The sequence below is a fragment of the Amphiprion ocellaris genome, chromosome 16, assembly GCF_022539595.1.
Source record: "Amphiprion ocellaris isolate individual 3 ecotype Okinawa chromosome 16, ASM2253959v1, whole genome shotgun sequence".
NCBI classification, from domain to species: domain Eukaryota; kingdom Metazoa; phylum Chordata; class Actinopteri; family Pomacentridae; genus Amphiprion; species Amphiprion ocellaris.
This window is the reverse complement of record NC_072781.1, coordinates 1,965,566-1,987,719: the sequence shown is the minus strand read 5'-3', so window position 1 is coordinate 1,987,719 and position 22,154 is coordinate 1,965,566. Positions and strand designations below refer to the sequence as shown.

The 22,154-nt window shown below is 36.1% G+C and overlaps 2 protein-coding genes and 2 non-coding genes across 4 annotated transcripts in view; 1 reads left to right on the top strand and 3 right to left on the bottom strand.

The window, feature by feature from the left end:
* LOC111570968 (calcineurin subunit B type 1) overlaps positions 1-6,737 on the bottom strand; it is a 39,354-nt gene extending 32,617 nt beyond the window's left edge. Inside the window, exon 1 of the mRNA XM_023273992.3 lies at positions 6,448-6,737. Coding sequence (XP_023129760.1) covers positions 6,448-6,450 — 3 coding nt within the window. The 5' untranslated portion in view covers positions 6,451-6,737. The remainder of the gene's footprint in view (positions 1-6,447) is intronic.
* A 3,172-nt stretch (positions 6,738-9,909) lies between these two features.
* trnav-uac (transfer RNA valine (anticodon UAC)) lies at positions 9,910-9,981 on the top strand. The gene has a single exon. It is a non-coding gene; the product is annotated as a tRNA-Val (tRNA).
* A 122-nt stretch (positions 9,982-10,103) lies between these two features.
* trnad-guc (transfer RNA aspartic acid (anticodon GUC)) lies at positions 10,104-10,175 on the bottom strand. Its single transcript has one exon. It is a non-coding gene; the product is annotated as a tRNA-Asp (tRNA).
* A 541-nt stretch (positions 10,176-10,716) lies between these two features.
* On the bottom strand, positions 10,717-21,313 carry cnrip1b (cannabinoid receptor interacting protein 1b). Its single transcript, XM_023273995.3, has 3 exons — positions 20,938-21,313; positions 19,005-19,149; positions 10,717-14,031 (listed from the first exon to the last, which is right to left on the bottom strand). Exons 1-3 carry the CDS (start codon positions 21,114-21,116, stop codon positions 13,867-13,869), a joined length of 489 nt encoding a protein of 162 aa, XP_023129763.1. The 5' UTR covers positions 21,117-21,313; the 3' UTR covers positions 10,717-13,866.
* Positions 21,314-22,154: the final 841 nt, after the last annotated feature.

Here is a 22,154-nt window from a genome sequence, read left to right as displayed (position 1 = left end):
CACCACGACAAACACCAGCCTCAAAAAGGCGATGTTTACAATGAAGAGCAGGGGTGTCAAACATGCGGCCCATGGGCCAAAAGCGGTCCTCCAGAGGGTCTAATCCGGCCCTCAAAGTGCAAAAACACCAGAGAAGACATTAACTGCAGATTGTAAGTTAGTCACAAAATGATAAAAATGAGACACAAAATGATGAAACCTAGACATAAAATGACAAAAACAAGACACAAAATGACATAACTGAGAGCAAATGATAAAAATGAGACACAAAATGATGAAAACTAGACATAAAATGGCAAAAATGAGACACAAAATGACAAAATAGAGACACAAAATGACAAAAATGAGACAAAATGACAAAAACTAGACACAAAATGACAAAAAGGAAAGGTCAGAAAGGAAATGTTTGCCAGACCTCAATGCTGACGGCAGCTGCCAAATATTCACCCAATTTCAGGAAGAAGTAGTAACGGCCTCTCTATCCAAAAATGTGATTAAGGAAAATAGCAATGGACATAGTGATTTGTTACCATTTTATTCGTTCATGTTTGGATATGAAAAATGAACTTTATTGTGTCGAGCGTCTTGTCTTTTGTCGTCTCCAAACAGAATGAAACATGACCGACTTTCTCATCTGACAACAAACCCTGAAGACTTGTCTCCATTTTTGTCGTAAAAGACCAGAGTTTTGCTTGTTTCTTCTTCTTCTTGAAGGTTTTTTAGAAATTGGCAAGCAGCTGGTTTTGTTTTCAGTTTCTTCTACTGTTTTTATCACAGCCACGTAGCCTCTACTGCCACCTTTTGATGGCACTGTGCAGCCTAGTTTATGTATTCCAACGCAGATAGAAGTAAAAAAGGGACCATTTTCTGAATTTTTTTTACATTTTAAAAGTTCACTTTGAATCAAGCACGACTACTGACTTTATGTGCGACCTCCTGCACAAATCCACATAGCAGAAATGCCGTTGTGTTGATTTATGTAGTAATATTTGTGCAGTTGTAGAGCTGATCCAAGCTAGATTGAATTCTTTATGCTTTGGAAAGAAGTAAGAAGTATAAAGTGAATCATTTTGACCGTTATTAACCAAACACACCCACTGAATGCATCATATTACATATTATTCTATGTGAAACTACCAAATTATGGGCTTTTTGCTGTACTTTTTTGCTGTTCGATAACAAAATCATAAATTAGTTAACTAGCAAAATCTACAATCAGTAAATTCTGAACTAGGACCTTTTTATTTCATTACATTATTGTGTGTTTTCCTGCCACAAAAACACTAATTTTGGCATTTTGGACACTGGTCTTGCATTGAGTTTTAATGTCAAGTTCTCAGTGATCATGCAGCTTTATCACCACCGGGTTAATTCATAAGAAGATGTGGAGCATTGTTAGTTTACACAGTATTATGAGGCATTTGTAGACGAGCCCAAGCCGGGGATAGAAATGGCTGAGAGGATTATTCCTGCTGGAGTTCCTTCAGGCAGCTGAGATTTTGGTAATTATTTTCATATTTGCACTTGACTCCTAAATCTGGAGCAGATCCTCGACACACACAGAAACACACACGGAAAGCACACGTATAAAAGCACGCATGAATGCAAACACCCGGCCAATATTACAAAATAAGATTAAAAAGGTGAGAGATGATCGTTGCAGTAGCAGAATGAGAGAATCCCAATGCCTGAGCACACTGGTAGCTTTCATTTAATTATCGCCTATACAGCCGAGGAGTAGTTTAGTTATTGGCCTGTCTAGTTTTTGTCATTTTGTGTCTCATTTTTGTCATTTCATGTCTCATTTTAACTAGAAGCAAAGTGATTAAAAAAAATGACACAAAAATGACAAAAATGAGACATGAAATGACAAAAATGAGACCAAAAAAATGACAAAAATGAAACACAAAATGATAAAAATGAGACTCAAAATGACAAAAATAAGACAAAATGATTAAAAACTAGACACAAAATGACAAAAAGTAGACATGAAATGATAAAAAAGAGACAAAATGATAAAAAACGAGACACAAAATGACTAAAACTAGACAAAATGACAAAAGCGAGACACAAAATGACAAGAGACACAAAATGACAAAAATGAGACACAAAATGACAAAAGCAAGACACGAAATGATAAAAACGAGACAAAATGACAGAAATGAGACACAAAATGAGATACAAAATGAAAAAGTTAGACAAAAAAACAAGACAAAATATTACAGAAACGAGACACATCACAAAAAATGATGCTCAAAAAAATGAATACAGCAAAACACAAAATGTCAAAAATAAGACAAAAAAACACAAGCGAGACAAAAGGGAAACAAAACGACAAACAAAATGACAAAAACATGACACACGACAGGAAATAAAAAGAGAGACAAAAAAAACTAGACAAAAAAGTTACAAAGCAACAAAAATGACACAAAAAAATAGACAAGAAAACAAAAACGAGACTAAATATTACAAAAGAACAATCTAGTATTTTACTTTATGATCAAAACAACTTGTCATGGTCTAGAAATTATTTTAAATTTATAGTTTTACTAATTTACAATCTGCAGTTAATGTCTTCTCTGGAATTTTTACACTTTGAGGGCTGGATTGGACCCTCTGGAGGGCCGCTTTTGGCCAGCGGGCCTCATGTTGGACACCCCTGCTGTAGTGCAGAGAAGCGACGGCCAGCGGGGAGGATAAATCCACATTGAGTGGGCTGCTCGTAGTGCGGTGTGGATCACTTCTGCTGGGGCTTTTATCTCTTTTAGATCCGTCCTTATGTGGGTGGCGTCTGATTGCTGGGCAGCATATGGTCCCTTTAGCATCACATCATTCCACTGCATGCTTAAAGCAAAGCGTCCCACCTCCAACCTCCCCCAGCCTCCCCCAACCTCCCTCCACAGCCCAGGAGAAAGCATTTAGACGAGCTACAAGTTTATACACCATCTGCAGAACATGCATGGTAGAGACTGAGACGTATTTATTCCAGGAGCATACAGCTGATGTTTTAATGCCGTGTCATGTTCAGAAGATGCTGTGTGGGATTTATGCACTCCTTAGTATTTACAGGTTATTATTATTATTATTATGCAGAATTACCCTCAGGAACAACTGAATCATAGCGTTTTACATAAGACTGATGTTTGATTGATGTCCTGCAGCACTCCATTCAACTGTAAAAACACTGATTATTTTCTGGATTACTTATTTCATCTGTAAAATGACAAAAAAAGAAAAAAAAATGGGAAAAATGTGATCATGAAGTCGTAGAACAGGGGTGTCAAACATGCGGCCCGTGGGCCAAAAGCGGCCCTCCAGAGGGTCCAATCCGGCCCTCAAAGTGTAAAAATTACAGAGAAGACATTAACTGCAGATTCTAAATTAGTAAACTATAAATTTAAAATAGTTTCTAGACCATGACAAGTTGTTTTGATCATAAAGTAAAATAGTAGATTGTTCATTGTTCTTTTGTCTTTTTATGTCTCATTTTTTGCAATATTTTGTCTTGTTTTAGTAGTTTTTTGTCTTTTTTGGGTCAGATTTTTGTCGTTTATCTCATGTTTTTGTCGTTTTGTTTCTCATTTTTGTCTCATTTTTTGTCGCTTGTTCTTTTTTTGTAATTTTTGTCTCTGTGTTCATTTTTTGTCGCTTTGTAATTTTTTTGTCTAATTTTGTCTCTTTGTTTTGTTTCGTGACATTTGTCTCATTTTTGTCATTTTGCGTCTCATTTTTGTAATATTTTGTCTTGTTTTTGTTGGGTTTTGTCCCGTTTTGTCTGACTTATGACGTTTGTCTCATGTTTGTGTCGTTTTGTGTTTCCTTTTTGTCTCGCTTGTGTTTTTTGTCTTATTTTTGTCATTTTGTGTTTTGTTTTATTCGTTGTTTTGTGTGTTGTGTTTGACATTTTGTGCTCCTTTTTGTCTTGCTTGTATTTTTTGTCTATTTTTTGTAGTTTTCTTTTTTGTAATTTTTGTCTCTGTGTTCATTTTTTTGTTGCTTTGTAACTTTTTTGTCTAATATTGCCTCGTTTTTGTTTTGTTTCGTGTCATTTGTCTCATTGTTGTCGTTTTGTGTCTCATTTTTGTAATATTTTGTCTTGTCTTTGTTTTTTTCTGTCTAACTTTTATCCTTCGTCTCATGTTTTTGTCATTTTGCGTTTCCTTTTTGTCTCGCTTGTGTTGTTTGTCAGATTTTTCTCATTTTGTGTTTTGCCTTATTCGTTGTTTTGTGTATCATTTGTGTCATTTTGTGGGTTTTTTGGTCTCATTTGTATTGTGTTGTTGTTACTTTTTGTTGTTTTGATTCTCACTTTTGTCATTTTTGGTCAAATTTTTTTGTCGCTTTGTAACAATTAACAATTTTACCAAATGTAACAATTATTTCCTGAAATTGGGAGAATATTTGTCAGCTACCGTCAGCATTAAGGTTTGGCAAATATTTCCTTTCTGATCAAAGACACAAAATGACCAAAAATAGACACAAAATGACTAAAACTAGACACAAAATAACAAAAATGAGACACAAAATAATAAAAAAGGAGACAAAACGATAAAAATGAGGCACAAAACAACTAAAACTAAACACAAAATGATAAAAATGACACAAAATGACAAAAAGTAGACACGAAATGATAAAAATGAGACAAAATGATAAAAACGAGACACAAAACGACTAAAACTAGACACAAAATGACAAAAACGAGACAAAATGACAAAAGTGAGACACAAAATGATAAAAATGAGAAAAGATAAAAACGAAACAAAATGACAAAAGCGAGACGAGCTTTTTAGTGTCATTTTTTGTCATTTCGTGTTTTGCTTTATTCGTTGTTTTGTGTGTCGTTTTTGTTGTTTTGTTTCACGCTTTTGTTATTTTTTGTCTCATTTGTGTAGATGTGTAACTTTTGATCGCTTTGCAAATTTTTTGTCTAATTTTTTTGTCTTGGTTCGTGTCGTTTGTGTCATTTTTTGTCATTTCATTTCTCGCTTTTGTCGTTTTGTGTCTCATTTTTGTAATATTTTGTCTTGTTTTTGTTGTTTTCTGTCTGACTGATGCTTTTGTCATTTTGTGTTTCCTTTTTGTCTCGCTTGTGTTGTTTGTCAATTCTTTTGTCGCTTTGTAACTTTTTTGACTATTTTTTGTTTTTTTGTGTCGTTTTTGTTGTTTTTTTGTCTGACATTTGTCGTTTTGATCACAAAGTAAAACACTATATCATTCAGTTCCAGATATCTGGGACTAAATGTTGTGTTCCTTTGTAGATACTCTGTGATCTGGAAGTTGTAATGTGGAAATGATAAACCGAGGTAAAATGTTGATGAAACTGAAATTATTTTTCTTCAGAAATTTCAGGTCGCTCATGATGTTTTGTAAAAAGATAATTCCTTAAATGTGAACATTTTCAGAACCTACTTTTTTTGCACTAAAACAGGAAATATTTGGGGTTATTTATAGGTTATTATGCTGTGATTTTACTGGTCACTGGAGATCAAACTGGGCTGAATATGGAACCTGACTTTGACACCTCTGATCTAGAGGGTTTGCTGTACATTTGGACCAACTTTTGGCAGCTATGGTCCTCCGTATCGCTGGATATGGATCCAGGCTTCAGATGCTGGTTCCACTCGGACGGCAGAGATTGGTCAGCAGATCCGACCAATCGCTGCTGAGCATCCCACGCACCCACTTAAAACCCAAAGTGATGGGGAGCATCCTAATTGATGGGAGACCCACCATTTATCTGCTTATTGGCATGGTGTGGACAGCACATTTTACTGATGGTGTTTGAATTACTGGTTGCATTTGTTATGATTTTAATACCTTTCATGTGTCTGACTGCATGGGTGGACTACTATATAGCTGTAGCTGCATCTATACATGCAATATGGAGTGTGTGTGAGTGAGTGAGTGTGTGTGTGTGTGTGTGTGTGTGTGTGCGCGCAATCCTGTGGCCTGCTATCTATGGCAGCCTCCTCTACAACCGCTGTAAATACACACCAAACGCAGCTTTGGCCTGTTTCTCAACAGCTTCTGAGCTCGTATAAAACACTATTCTGACCGCCAACACACCTCAAAGCCACCTGGATCCAAAAATAAAGGCGCAAATGTCGTTTAACGCACAGCAAACGTGAGCTGTCGTTGCGTTTTTCCTGCCTGGTGCGTAAAAAAAGTGTCACAACCAGCGGCCAGCTCGGGCCTGTTAATGTATTTTAATCACGAAAACTAATTTACACACAGGCCTGGGTTGCTAATAAGGCTATGAGAAGGGGGATAAGAGATATGTGGGCCACGGGCTGGAGGCTACTGTCAGCCCCGGGGAAGAGAAGCGACAGCAGGGAGCCCCAAAAAAAAGCGTTTCCTTCTCGACTAAAAAGCTGTCAAATATTCGACACAGGCCTGTGTTTACCAGCCGGTAGACGGTTGAAAAGCAGAAAAACAGGAGCTGCTTACCATCTTGCGGGTCGGATGATGAAATCCAGGCGATGCGAGCGGAAAAAGCGGTTCACCGAGGCCCACCGAGCAGAGGCGAGGAGCGGATCGAGGGTCGACGCGGCGGCCGGAGCTTCTCCGAAAGGAAAGGTCTCGTCCTGGCGTTAAAACCCAAAGCTTCGGGCTACTGCTTCGCCGTCGCTCTCTCTCTCTGCTTCGCCGAGGCTTTCACTGCAGTGGCAAAGGGAGGGAGACCTACTGGGAGGGGACAGTAAAGCGGAGGAGGAGGTTCGGTTTGACAAGCAGACGGTGGTGGAGGGGGGGAGGTGCGGCAGGACTGTACATCCGGGAACAGAGCGCCTTTCCCGGCTAGTCTGTACGTGCGCTCCCCCCTCTGGTGGTCCGGAGGTACTCCTAATGTACACAGCTGGCAGATTATCTCATCTAATCCTCCACATCAGGGGTGTCAAAGAGGGCCGGACCAGTTAAATGACAGCATATTAACCCATAAAACTCCAAATTTTCCTTTGTTTTCATGCAACAAAGTATGATCTTCAAATGTTCTCATTTAATGAACAAAACGTCATGAACAACCTGAAGTTTTTTTCAGAAAAATAAACTCAATTTCAGCAATAATATGCCTCAGGTTATCATTTACGCATTACAATTTATAGATCACAGAGTGTCATCAAAGGAACACAACATTTAGTCATCTGGAATTGAATGATATAGTATTTTACTTTATGATCAAAACGACAAAAGTCAGATAAAAAAAGGCAAAAACAACAAAAACAAGACAAAATATTAGAAAAACGAGACACAAAACAACAAAAAATGAGACAAATGACACGAAACAAAACAAAAAAGAAACAAAAAATAGACAAAAAAGCTACAAAGTCAAAAAAACGACAAAAACAAGACAAGAAAATTATACAAATGACACAAACGAGACCAAAAGTGACAAAAGCGAGAAACAAAAGACCAAAAATGTAAGACAACCGTCAAAAATCAGACAAAAAGAGACAAAATATTGTAAAAATGAGACACAAAATGACAAAAATGAGAAACAAAATGACAAGAAATGAGACAAGCGACAAAAATCAGACAAAAAGAGACAAAATATTGTAAAAATGAAACACAAAACGTCAAAAGCGAGAAACAAAACGACAAAAAAGCGACAGAAAACAAGGTAAGAAATTACACCCGCAAACAACACAAGCGCAACAACCGCAAACACAATATATTTTGAATATCAATGTAATACACAAGAAATTGTTTTAAGGATTCATTGGGTTTTTCAAGTGTAACTCTGTAAGTTGTTAACTTTAATTAGTAAATTAAATCAGTATAGTTAGAACATCATGGAGCCCTAACTATACCATTTAATTATTCAGGTTAGCTCATATATTAAAATATTATAAAAATTATAAAGTCTTCAATTTAATTTAGTGACATAATTTTGTAGTTTGTAGGCTTTCAACCCCACTATTTAAATTAGTGAAGTAAATATGCATAATTACCAACATTGTAGGGTCTTGTCTCTAGTATTTGACTAAGACGAGTCAATTAGCATTTTAAATAACATTGCAGACTCTTTCTATTTAACTGAGACAGGTGGATTTGAACCTTAAGTAACACTGTGGGGTCTTAAACGCAGTATTTAAATCTCTTAGGGTAACGACTGGAAAGCTCTTAAACTGTGGTATATAAATAACGGTGACCTGTTGATCTCTGAGCTGTTCTGATGATGAAGAAGCAGCTGGTTCCTGCATTGAGTAGAAGCACAGTTCCTCATGGTTTAAAGCCCAGACTGTGGAATTTTAAAATAGTTTTTCTTTTCTGAGGTCTCAGTGCAGAATTAAGGATCAACAGTCCTGAGATATGCTAGTAAAGCCGAGCCAGACCATGCAGAGGTTCAAAAGTAAGTAAGCTAATATAGCATAATGTTATCAGCTTAATCTAAAGTCAGCTAGTTAGCTAGTGCTACTTCAAGCTACTCTAGCAATACATAATTGGTTCAATGTGAAATCAGCTAATTAGCTAGTGCTACAGCAAGCTTTATAGCATAACAATTGGAACATAGTTTAAAGTGGGCTAGTTAGCTAGTGCTACAGCAAGCTAATACAACACAACAATTTTAACTTAAGTTAGTTAGTGCTACTTCAAGCTACTCTAGCATAACAATGTAGGTTCAATGTAAAATCAGCTAATTAGCTAGTGCTACAGCAAAACAATATTAGTATAGCTTCGAGTGGGCTAGTTAGCTTGTGCTACCATAAGCTTATATAGCTTAACATTATTAGCTTAATTTGAAGTCAAAGAGTTAGCTAATGCTACTGCAAGCTAATATTAACTCTTAGCATTTTGACTTAAACAATGAGTTCACTCAAAACATTAAATTGAGTTTCTGAGACAGAACCAGTCTCGACGGGGGGAAATTGGTGGGACAATAGTCCGACTTGGGAGTTGGTAACCAGTATGCTTCCTGTGGTTCCTGTAGTGTGGTGGTTATCACGTTCACCTCGCACACGAAAGATTCCTGATTCGAATCCAGGGAAAGGACATGTTCAGTACCTGTTGTTATGCTGAGTAAGAACGTAAAACTCCACCAACAGTGACTCACTGAATGAATGGATAGAACTGAATATGTCAAGAGTCAGCAGCATTTAACACCAAAGTGGTCAGAGTTTTTTTTCATCAGCGGCAGGTAGAAAAGCGAACACTCCCCATCGGGGAATCAAACTCCGGTTTTCCGCGTGACAGGCTGTCCACTATACTAACGAGGACTGTATGAATGTCGCTTTTCCGTAATGTCACGCAGCAGCAATGCCCAGTTTCAGCTTTAACAAACTACTTGGAGATATTCGGACCTGTCGATGGTACTTGCTGATAAATCACACAAATAAACTCCTGAATTGAGCATCACAATGAACAAGGAGAGTCTGTACAATTATCACTGATGTATTTTGAGCCAATTTTAAAGACTTAATCAGCTGATGCCCTTGTGCATCCCTAATTTTTATCAATGTGAAATCATTTCCCTTGACACAAACTTTGCAAATATATCCCACATTTTTAACATCAGGAGCTGCAGTTGCCAAGGACAGATGGGAAAAACGTCTGCTTGGAGCAAATGAAGCCTAAATGTCACTCATGCAAGGATACTGGACTCTGGAGACGCTAAGGGCTCTATTGTACAAGGTAATATTTCTAGTGAGTGCTAATATTAAACCTCACCTTCATGCCAGGAATAGTTTTCTAAGACTTGCCTTGACCTGAATTTGTGGAGACAGTGGAGTTGGGAATGAACAGTTAGTTTTAAAATATACACAGTTAGCTAGTGCCACGGTATAGTACTATACAACAACATCATTAGTTCAATGTAAAATCAGTTAATCAATCGAGTTTTCAAGAGACAGAACTAGTCAGCATCGTCTAATGTACCCTGTTGTGAAGCAGTGGCCAAAATTTCACCTTTATGTGGTTTCTGTAGTGTAGTGGTTATCATGTTTGCCTTACACGCAAAAAGTCCCGGTTCAAAACCGGGCGGAAACATGTTTAGCTGGCTGTTATGCTGAATAAGAACATAAAACTCCACCAACAACCGGCCATTGAATGGATTCATTTTTTACTTTGTCACACGTAGTTAAGCACAGCGGCAGGTAGAAAAGCCAACACTCCCCGTCGGGGAATCGAACCCCGGTCTTCCGCGTGACAGGCGGAGATACTGTCCACTATACTAACGAGGACTGTGTAGCTAACTGTATCATTAGCAGGCAGCCCGCTAAGTTTCAGCTTTTACACCGGTGAATAATCTGAGTGGAACATCACAATTAAAAGTACAGGTTCTTTGATTTATGGTGAGATATTGGGTCATTTGAGCGTTTTTGTTGACATGAAACCATGTAAGGATATTAGAAAGGAAAGAAATCACTCTTTTGAGTCTCTGTTAACAACTTAGAGATGTGTAAAAACTGCTTTAGTAAGACGCCAGAAGTCAAATAGCCACTGATTTAGTCTTTAACTATTTGTTGTATTTTAAAATATATATTATACATCATGTAAAATCTATTAGTTGAAACTAACTAAAGCTGTCAGATAAATGTAGTGGAGTAGAAATTACAACATTACTCTCCTAGTAAGTAGAATAAAATGAAAATACTCAAACTTCAAATACTTCAAAACTGTGCTCAAGTATTGTATTTGAGTGAATGTACTTAGTTATTTTCCTCCACATATTATTCTTTGTTGCCTTAAAATCATCCATAAAAATCACCAGAACACTCACAGTTTGCCACACAAAAATATTTTTCATTTTAATATTAACAACATCAGAAACAACACTTCCACAAAAAGAAGGTTAGAGTTACATTAAATGTAAATTTAACCGCTATATTGCACCATTTTGTCATCATTTTTCTTTGATTTCTTGCATAGATCAATTCAACATTTAAATAAAAAATAATTCTACCCAAAATACAAATTTCAAAAACACATTTCAGATGATTCACGGTACAAAAATACTGTTCTTTAAAATATGATTTACCACAATAAATAGAAAAAATAATGACAATTTAAAGACAGTTTGTATTATTTCCGTTCTTAAACACAGATATTCATGGCTAGGTCCTTTGGAAGAGGTAGACGGAACGAACACGCTAACATATAGACACGACTTCAGCCAAACCCAACAAGTTCTACTTCCACAACTGCATAAAACTGAACACAGCCACAAATACCAAACATCCACACGGAAGGTTTCACCCCAAAACTGTGACTTTTTTTAATCATAGCTTTACATCAGAATAGAATCTGAGCTCATTTCTTTGTTTCAATGGGATTCGACATCACTGTGAAGTGATTTAGGCTTTTTAGAAGGTGGAGATTTTATTTTTTCAGGATAAAAGTGGCTAAAAAAGACTCAATAAAGCAGCTGGCCTGCATACTTAAGAGCCACTGACTGATTCTGTAAAGATGCATGGATGTAAGGGCACAATTTGGTTCATTAAATTCCAAAATATAGATTGAATTCCCCACTTTGTTCTAACATGGCGAACCCCTTCCTCTCGATTCCAACATGAATAATTTAAAATAGTTTTGTTTTAGAGCTTAAATCAACTACAAGAAGCTGCAAAGTAGACTGAAAGCACCGCTGTTGTGTTGTTATACGTGCACAATTCGCTACATTTATTAACCCTCCTGTTGTCCTCATTTACGGGCACCAAAAATTATTGTTTCCCTGTCTGAAAAAAATGCAAAAATTCATCAAAAAAATTCCCCAAATTTCGGAAAATTTGCAAAACCTTCAGGAAGAAAATTCCAATAATTTCTTAAAAAATTTCCCTTAAAAGTTGTATTTTAAAAAATCTCCCAAATTTGGCAAGAAAATTCTTGTAAATATTTTCAAAAAATGAGTAAAAATCTTCCAAAAAATCCTAAAAATATCTAAAATGATTACATACATATCAGTAAAACTTCTGATATTTTCTTTAAGAACATTCACATAAAAATCAACCAAAATCCAGCGAAATTCACTGGATTTTGGTTGAGTTTTTTGTGAATGTTCTTAAGTTCTTAATGTTCTTAAGAAACATTTTTTTTAACATTTCTTTTTTTCCACAAAAAATGTTCAAAAATTTCCCACAAATGTTGAAAATGCGGACATCAGAAGTTTCACTGTGAAAATATTTTTTTTTCTCCACATTTTCAAACTTTAAAATCTGACCCACAGGACGACACGAGGGTTAAAGCGGATGATATAGAATAAACTAAATTCTCTCATTTGAATGACAATTTTTAGGGACGCATGATATTTAGATTTTATCACCATTTTCTAACTCATTTTGACTGATTTTTGAGGCTGATAGTGATTTATGCACACGTTTCCTTCCACCTAATTGCTTTCCTGTAGAGAAATCTACATAATTTTAGGCCTATTCTTATTCTGAAAGTCCACTGATGGACACAATTGCTTTTCAAATGTGTTTATTCACTGAGCAAAATAAGAAAACTACTTGGACAGTGTATTTTTTGTAACACTTTCCAACAAAATTTTGAGCTGGCAGTGATTATCTGCTTGTCAATACTAATTTTGGGCCAATTTTAAATTTTTTTTATTGTGTATCCTTAATTTTTATCCATGTGTAGTCATTTTCTTTGGCAAACTTTACAAATTTATGCCACATTTTCAACATTAGAAGCTGCAGATGCCAAGGACAGACGGGAAAAACCTTCTAAGATTGGACTTAATTGGTGGAGACACTAAATTTTGGAATGAAACTCTCCACGTGTAGCTTCAGAATGAACACACACACAGATAAACAATGCACCATCAGTAAAACACACACACACACACACACACACACACACACACACACACACACACACACACACACACACACACACACACACACACACACACTCTGTCCACTGTAAAAAATGTTTGTCAAACCATGTCGGTAAAAATCTGTAAACTCTAAAACAGTTTGATGCCGTTTATATAACACCGAATCACCGTAAATAAGGAGAAAAGTGTGTTTTTTTAGATGTTTTTCCTCTTGAAAAAATACATTTTCCCACTCCTGCACAGTTTTTAATGGAAAAATGATGTAATATGGACAACAATACCCTAATTTTTGCATTTAATTCGCAAAAAGAATACAGTTTTTCCCAGTTAAATGTACATATTGTTGTGCTGCAATATTTATAACAAGTAACTATTTCTGCATTTATTTCATGTAAAAAATAATACGGTTTGTTACCGGTCAAATTGATGTACTTTTGTGTTAATAACGGACATGTGCTTTAATATTTATGACCGCTTAAACTGCAATTATTGCTAAAAATACACATATTTAATGTTAAATCCACTAACTGTTATGCCGATGATGGAAAAATGCTGTAATATTTATAATAAATTTAACTTAAACTTTATTTAATATGATATTTTCATGTAAATTTAAACATTTTTAAAGGTTAAAACTTTTATTTTTTGCAGCAAAATATGGAATGAAGCACATTTTTTAACCCTAAAATCAACAATATCGATACGTTTCTTTATTGTAAACGTAGACAATGTGTTTTTACGGTAGCGTCCTGGCGACCACAGCTGCTGGAATTTTACCATAAAAACAACGATTTTTTTGTACAGTGTAACTAAACACACACACACACACACACACACACACACACACACACACACACTTACAGTACTGCACATTAATCTGATCACACTGGAGGGTGACGACCGAACAGTACGTGAAAAAAATATTCATTTCAAAACGAAACAAGGGCACTACGTTTCATTTTCACGTTTGCTTTTGTATTTTCACCACAAACAGACCGAATCACCGTGGCAACGTGGCTGCAGGTGTGTACGTTCCACCAGAGAAAGTAGAACCTGGTGTATTGTTTTAGAAGAGACAAACGCTGCGTCCGACGTCACACAAACATCTCCTTGTTGACCCACATCAGCGTGCGCGTGTCGTTGGGTTTGCATTCGTACTCGATGCTGTTGAAGCTGTTGCCCCACTGGCAGTGGTCCCTCTTGTTGTAGTTGTAATATTTCACCTGCCACACCGTCTCAAACGTCCCGGCCTCTGTGAACTGAAGCACAAACACACTGATTTCAGCGTCTTCAGCAGGCCTGGATGGTGAAAGGAAGACCAGCAAACTCACACAGAGTGACTCTATTTCATGTAAAATGATGTGAAGGTGAAATGAGGAGGAAGCAGACGATAGGACAGACGGATTCATGCAAACAGACACCGAGTCATCCAGAGGCTGGACACAAGCAGACGCTCATACAAATAGAAACGTTTATGGATACGAATGGCATTTTTAAGATGCTCCAACATGCATTTATGATCCTTTTCTGAGTAAGCTTTGAGTTTACACTTAAAAATAAGCATCTACATATATTTTTTCAGTGTCACGCCAGTAGAGCTACATCTAAAGGTTGTTTTCCTTTTTTAAAAAATAAATCTGGAATTTTCACAATTACCCAGTTAGTTGTTTTGCTAGTAAAATGTTAGAAACGTGAATGTATAAATAAATGAACAAACGAATAAATTAGTGTTTTTAAAAGCCCAAAACAACTTTTTCCAATGTCTAGTTTTTGTCCACAGCCCAAAGATATTCCATTTGCTGTAATATGGGGAAAGTATATACTAGAAAATATTCCAAAACCCACGGTAACGTCCTCAAATGTGCAGTTTTTGTTCACAAATCCAAAGATATGCAGTTTGCTGACATAGAGGAGCAAATAAACCAGAAAATATTCAAATTTAAGAAGCTGGAATTAGACAATTAGAACTTTTTTTCCCTTAGAAAATAATCGATTATCAAATAGCAAATAGTTTAATAGTTGACAACTAATTGATTATTGAACTAGTTGTTTCGCTTGTAAAAAAGTTGTAAAAAATGTCCAGCTGTGTTTCCCCAAAACCCACAGTGATGTCCTCACATGTCTGTTTTTCTTCACTAATCCAAAGATGTTCAGTTTACTGTCATGGAGGAGCAAATAAACCAGAAAATATTCAGACAGACACATGTAGCTACCAGGGTACACTGTACAGAAACTGTTACTATGGAAACACATGTAACTACCAGGATACACTGTACAGAAACTGTTACTATGGAAACACATGTAACTACCAGGATACACTGTACAGAAACTGTTAGTATGGAAATACATGTAACTACCAGGATACACTGTACAGAAACAGTTACCATGGAAACACATGTAACTACCAGGATACACTGTACAGAAACTGTTAGTATGGAAATACATGTAACTACCAGGATACACTGTACAGAAACAGTTACCATGGAAACACATGTAACTACCAGGATACACTGTACAGAAACTGTTACTATGGAAACACATGTAACTACCAGGATACACTGTACAGAAACTGTTAGTATGGAAATACATGTAACTACCAGGATACACTGTACAGAAACAGTTACCATGGAAACACATGCAGCTACCAGGATACATTGTACAGAAACTGTAACCATTTTTAGAAGGCTACGTAGTTCCCCTAAACATCTAGACCCTGCAGTATTTGTTAAAAACACTGAAACAGGAGAAACTAGTGCATTATTTATTTAGGGAGTATTTCTGTACGTGAAGCAGAGACACTGAGCTGCAGATCGGTGTATTTAAATATTATATAGTATTTAATAGCAGGTTATTGACACAGAACAGGCTCAGTTCATTGCTGGTTTTGGTCTTTTTCTCTGATTTGTTATGTTTACATTTAATTTTTGTCGTGGTCTTTGGGTTTTTGTTTGATTTGCTTCCTGTTTTATTTTGAAAAGATCCCAGTCCTTGTGCCTCTCTTGTTATTTTACTTCCGTCTTTTGTCTGGTTCCCTCCTAATTTGATTAGAATCACCTGTGTGGGTGACTCACCTGTGTGTTGTCTCTCTAATCAGCTCTCAGTGTGTAAACAGTCTCATTCTGGTTGGGTTTGGTCTCGTGGTGTACCTGCTTCATGTTTTCCTGTCTGGATTCTCTGTGTTCCTCATGCTGCTTTGTTAGTTTTCTACTTTTGGATTTTGGGTTTATTTGCTCGGCGTTAGTTTAGTAGATTTATTTTGGACTTTCGGTTTGGATTTATCCCTGGATTCTCCAGCTGTCTGGGGTTTGTACTGGAGTTGGTATCATCTTTGACTCAGCTTGAATCCAACTGAGATGATCTCTGTGCTTAAATGATGCTACTTTCCACAAAGGAATGCCGTCAAACTGAAATCCATCTTTAATCTGAATGACAAAACCTTAAAATTAATCTCCTCAATGCTGGAAATTCTCTGTACATGAGTATTGTCAACTTTAACTAATATAGAGCAACTTTAACGAATATAGAGCAACTTTAATTTAGACCAACTTCAGCTAATATAGAGCAACTTTAACTAATATAGAGCAACTTTAATATAGAGCAACTTCAGCTAATATAGAGCAACTTTAATATAGAGCAACTTTAACTAATATGGAGCATCTTTAGCTAATGTAGAGCAACTTTAATATAGAGCAACTTTAACTAATATAGAGCAACTTTAATATAGAGCAACTTCAGCTAATATAGAGCAACTTTAACTAATATAGAGCAACTTCAATATAGAGCAACTTTAACTAATATAGAGCAATTTAATATAGAGCAACTTTAAGATAGACCAACTTTAGCTAATATAGAGCAACTTTAGCTAATATAGAGCAACTTTAGCTAATACAGAGCAACTTTAGCTAATGTAGAGCAACTTTAATTAATATATAGCAGCTTTAACTAATATAGAGCAACTTTAATATAGAGCAACTTCAGCTAATATAGAGCAACTTTAATATAGAGCAACTTTAACTAATATAGAGCATCTTTAGCTAATGTAGGGCAACTTTAATATAGAGCAACTTCAGCTAATATAGAGCAACTTTAATATAGAGCAACTTTAATATAGAGCAACTTTAAGTAATATAGAGCAACTTTAATATAGAGCAACTTCAGCTAATATAGAGCAACTTTAACTAATATAGAGCAACTTTAACTAATATAGAGCAATTTAATATAGAGCAACTTTAAGATAGACCAACTTTAGCTAATATAGAGCAGCTTTAGCTAATACAGAGCAACTTTAGCTAATGTAGAGCAACTTTAATTAATATATAGCAGCTTTAACTAATATAGAGCAACTTTAATATAGAGCAACTTCAGCTAATATAGAGCAACTTTAATATAGAGCAACTTTAACTAATATAGAGCATCTTTAGCTAATGTAGAGCAACTTTAATATAGAGCAACTTTAACTAATATAGAGCAACTTTAATATAGAGCAACTTCAGCTAATATAGAGCAACTTTAACTAATATAGAGCAACTTTAATATAGAGCAACTTTAACTAATATAGAGCAATTTAATATAGAGCAACTTTAAGATAGAGCAACTTTAGCTAATATAGAGCAACTTTAGCTAATACAGAGCAACTTTAGCTAATGTAGAGCAACTTTAATTAATATATAGCAGTTTTAACTAATATAGAGCAACTTTGATGTAGAGCAACTTCAGCTAATATAGAGCAACTTTAATATAGAACAACTTTAGCTAATATAGAGCAACTTTAGCTAATATAGAGCAACTTTACCTAATATAGAGCAACTTTAGCTAATGTAGAGCAACTTTAACTAATATATAGCAGCTTTAACTAATATAGAGCAACTTTAATATAGAACAGCTTTAGCTAATATAGAGCAACTTTAGCTAATATAAAGCAACTTTAACTAATATAGAGCAACTTTAATATAGAGCAACTTTAACTAATATAGAGCAACTTTAAGATAGAGCAACTTTAGCTAATATAGAGCAACTTTAGCTAATACAGAGCAACTTTAACTAATATACAGCAGCTTTAACTAAGATAGAGCAACTTTAATATAGAGCAACTTCAGCTAATGTAGAGCAACTTTAACTAATATAGAGCAACTTTAACTAATATAGAGCAACTTTAGCTAATGTAGAGCAACTTTAGTATAGAGCAACTTTAACTACTATAGGGCAACTTTAACTACTATAGGGCAACTTTAATTTTAACATGTTTTCAGTGTCCTCTGCTTGCTCTTAGTGGTCTTAATATTGTGTTTTATTGTATTTTAGAATTTAATCTTTCAAACTGTTATCTTGGTTTGTCTTTCTTTAGTATTTTAAATGTATTTTTTGATTTACAAATTGTTTTTTCAATTTTTATTCTGTTTTCTTGTCTTGCTGTTTTGCACATATTTTTGTTACTAGTTTTTTTCATTTTGTGTCTCATTTTTGTAATATTTTGTCTTGTTCTTGTTGTTTTTTGTCTTTTTTCTGTCTGACTTGTTTGTTTCTCGTTTTTGTTGTGTTATGTTTCCTTTTTGTTGTCTTGTGTCGTTTGTCTATTTTTGGGTTGTTTTGTTTCTTGCTTTTGCCATTTTTTGTCTCATATGTGTTATTTGTGGAATTTTTTGTCTTGTTTTTGTCATTTGTCCATTTTTTTTGTCACTCTGTAACTTTTTTGTTGAATTTTTTTGTCTCTTGTTTATGTTTCATCTTGTTTTGTTGTTAGTCTTTTTTAATGTCTGACTTTTGTTGTTTTGATCACAAAGTAAAATACTGCATCGTTCAGTTCCAGATAGCTGTGACTAAATGTTGTGTTCCTTTGTAGACACTCTGTGATCTGGAAGTTGTAATGTGGAAATGATAAGCTGAGGCTGAATGTTGATGAAATTTCACTTATTTTTCATTTAAAAATTTCAGGTTGTTCATAATGTTTTGTAAAAAGATAATTCCTTAAATGTTAACATTTTTGCACTAAAACAAAGGAAACACTAAGAGTTGTGGTTATTTATAGGTTATTATGCTGTGATTTTACTGGTCACTGGAGATCAAACTGGGCTGAATGTGGAACCTGAACTAGAATAAGTTTGACACTTCTGCTCTAGTCTATGTTGAGAATAAGTGTGATACAAAATCAGTGTGAGATCTTGAACATTTCCTGGCTGTAAAATGTTCTTTTCTATATTCTCCTGGCTTCTCCTTGCCTCCAGTGCTTTCTTACCTGAACGTTGATCTGCACCGGTTGTCTCTCGCCACTCTTGGTGTGAGCTACTCCCTCTGTGTCGTACTGTCCACTGTAGACCACAGACTGGGGGTCTTTAGACTGCTGCTCCAGAGGGAAGGTCACCCCACCGATGCTCATGCACCTGCAGCAGGACCACAACAACACAGAGGCATTAAAAAAAAGACCAGATGACAAATATTATGTAGGATTCCTTTTCACATTGACAGGACTGCAGTAGACTATCAGATGTGATGGTGAAAATGACAAAATGTTTGAATGAGTCTCGCATTGAACGTCAGAAAAACTGCCACTATATTTTTTCAGAATAAAAACAAATGAACTGTTGAAACATAATGGTAAATGGAGAATCCATAACTAATGTCACATGATAAACAAAAAAAACGAGAGCAATATTGACGATATTACATTTTTATACCAATATTGGGCCGATAATATCAATGGGCTGATATTATTGGCCATCCCTGGTTATAAGTTGATGCAGCAGCTCAGGTGAAAATAAATGCTTTTAAAAAAAAAATTATTTCATTATTCATTTTACAATTGAGTTCCTTGAGTTTTGTTTAGTTGCAGTATTGGCAATTAATAGTTTATTTTTGTGGTAAAGTTGACACATAAAAGTCCAGTCAGTGCTGATTTTATGTTTAGAAATGAGGCTATGCTCATGTTTAAGTTTCAAGTAATCTAACTATGGATATCCGATATTGTCTTTTTTTGCCGAAAACCGACTGATATGCCGATATTGTCCAACTCTCAATTTCCGATTCTGATATCGACCGATGCCGATATATGTGGGCTATTTAACTAATTTTAGGTAACACCACATATCTCCTGTGGTGGAATTAACACATTAAGCCTAACTTTATTGTGATGCCCCTTTGGATGCATAAAAAGTGATAATGATATTGATCGATATTACATTTTTATGCCGATATTGGGCCGATAATATCTGACATCCCTACAAATAATGCTGTTATTATGCTTCAGATGGGACTCCTGGATGTCAGATCAGGAAGTGAAATGGGTCCACAGCTGTGATGATTCGTGCCCCAAATTCACCTGAACACCTCCTGGCCTACATGCCTGACAGCGTGTGCGACCCAGTTTCAGCACAAGGTGTGTTTTTATTTATTTATTTTACATCCTGATATCTCTGCTCTAATCCCTGTTTGGAGATGGAAGTACAGCATTATTACATCATCACAGGAGGGCCCAAACCCTCTGCTGTCCTAATCTGGGCTGGATTTGACATGCAGCCAATTGGAGGGGGGTTTATGCTGCCTTCAAGCGCTGCACGGAAAAAAAAACAACTCCGGAGTCTCGCAGCTTTCAGGAGCACTCAACAAGTTAACGAGACTGTTTTTAAATCCAGCTCCACCCAGCAGAAATAACACACAGGACAACATCTCCTGCTTGTCGGATTTGTTTCCCCTGCAGCTCAGAGTTTAGTAAAATCCTACCGTAACTGAATGCAGCATTGAAACCTGCGCTTGAGCATATGTGCCAATGTTTTCAGTGATTCAGCCTCATCTGTGCTGCTGTAATTAAACCGTCTAGAGATCTAATTAGGGCTACTCTGGAGGACTGCACATGATGTCCTCTCTGAACAGAATCTACGGATATTTTTAGATCTTTGCATTAAAGTAGAGGCAGATTAAAATACAATAACATCACTGTAATCCCACCACAGACTGGAATATTAAAGGGATGCCACAAAATCTGCTTTATCTGGAATTTTACGCACGAAAATCCCCACATTCCTGCTGCGAATGAAGCTGTTCCTTTTTAGTGATTTCTGAGGCTTTTTCCAGACTAAACTCGCGCACTAAGGTGACCTGAGGTTGGGTTTTTCCCCCAGAATGAGGCGTTTCTGTGCGCTCCGTCCAGGTGACGGTAATCCGTGTCTACCTACGTGGCCTCCACCGCTCCCGGCTTAACCACCACCTCGATTTTGTACTTGGACCCGGTCAGCAGCTTGATGGTTCGCGTCTGTCCGAACCGCGCGCCGTCGGACTTGAAGTAAACCGCCGTGTTGTTGGGCAGCATCTTCAGGGAAATCCCAATTTTAACGATCTGCGGCACGTCGGCCATGTTTCCATCCAGTTACAGCACGCCCAGGATCAGGGGGGAGATGAGTCCTCTGTGGGTCTGTCTCTGTCTCTGCTGGGATTCAGGTCAGGAAGAGGTCGTGAGGCGAAGCCCGGAGAAGAGCGCACACCGAGAGCGCACCGGAAAACTGCGCTCCGTAATCCGGTCCAGCCTTCAGCAGAGACCTAATCCCGGTTCTCTCTCTCTCTCTCTCTCTCTCTCTCTCTCTCTGGAAATCTCTCCCTTCCTCACTCCACACTCTGTCACCACATCTCCACACCTTCTGTCCATCTTTCCTCCATATTTCCACCTCTAATTTACGTCCCATTTTAATTGTACAACATGCTTTATTTCTTGGTGCTCTTAAAACCCAATTACTTCATCTGACCCTGACAGAACCAGTAAAAGACAGAATATAAAGGTTATCCAGCATGATGGGAATAAGAACCAAACAAAAAATCTCTGTAACAAATTCACAAGAGTGCAAAAAAAAAAAAAGAAGCATACTGGAAAAATAGTAATTACTACACATGAAAATGTGAATAAGCAACATCCATTAACTCCAACTAAGGTGAAAATATCCAAATTAAACCCACAATAACCTATATGGATTAATGATAAATAATAATAAACTTCTAATGTAATACAAAATTGGATGCATTTAGGGTAAAACTGAACCTATAAGATCAAATCCAAATATTCAGTGACAAACATTTTATGTGAAGCTGCTGTGAAACACCTGTAATTCCAACATGTGACCACTAGAGGTCAGACTGGTATCACAACGGGAGAAATCCATCCAAATAAACAATTTTTTTTTGCTATTTTTTTTCTATATTTTGGGTTTTTATATATATTAATTAGATTATTTTTTTAATCGCCATCACTTTTATATATATATATATATATATATATATATATATATATATACATATATGTATGTATGTATGTATATATGTATATGTATATATGTATGTAGTTATAGTTGTAGTTATAGTTTTATTTAATTATTTTGCTCTTTTTTTTCTAGATTTGTGTCTT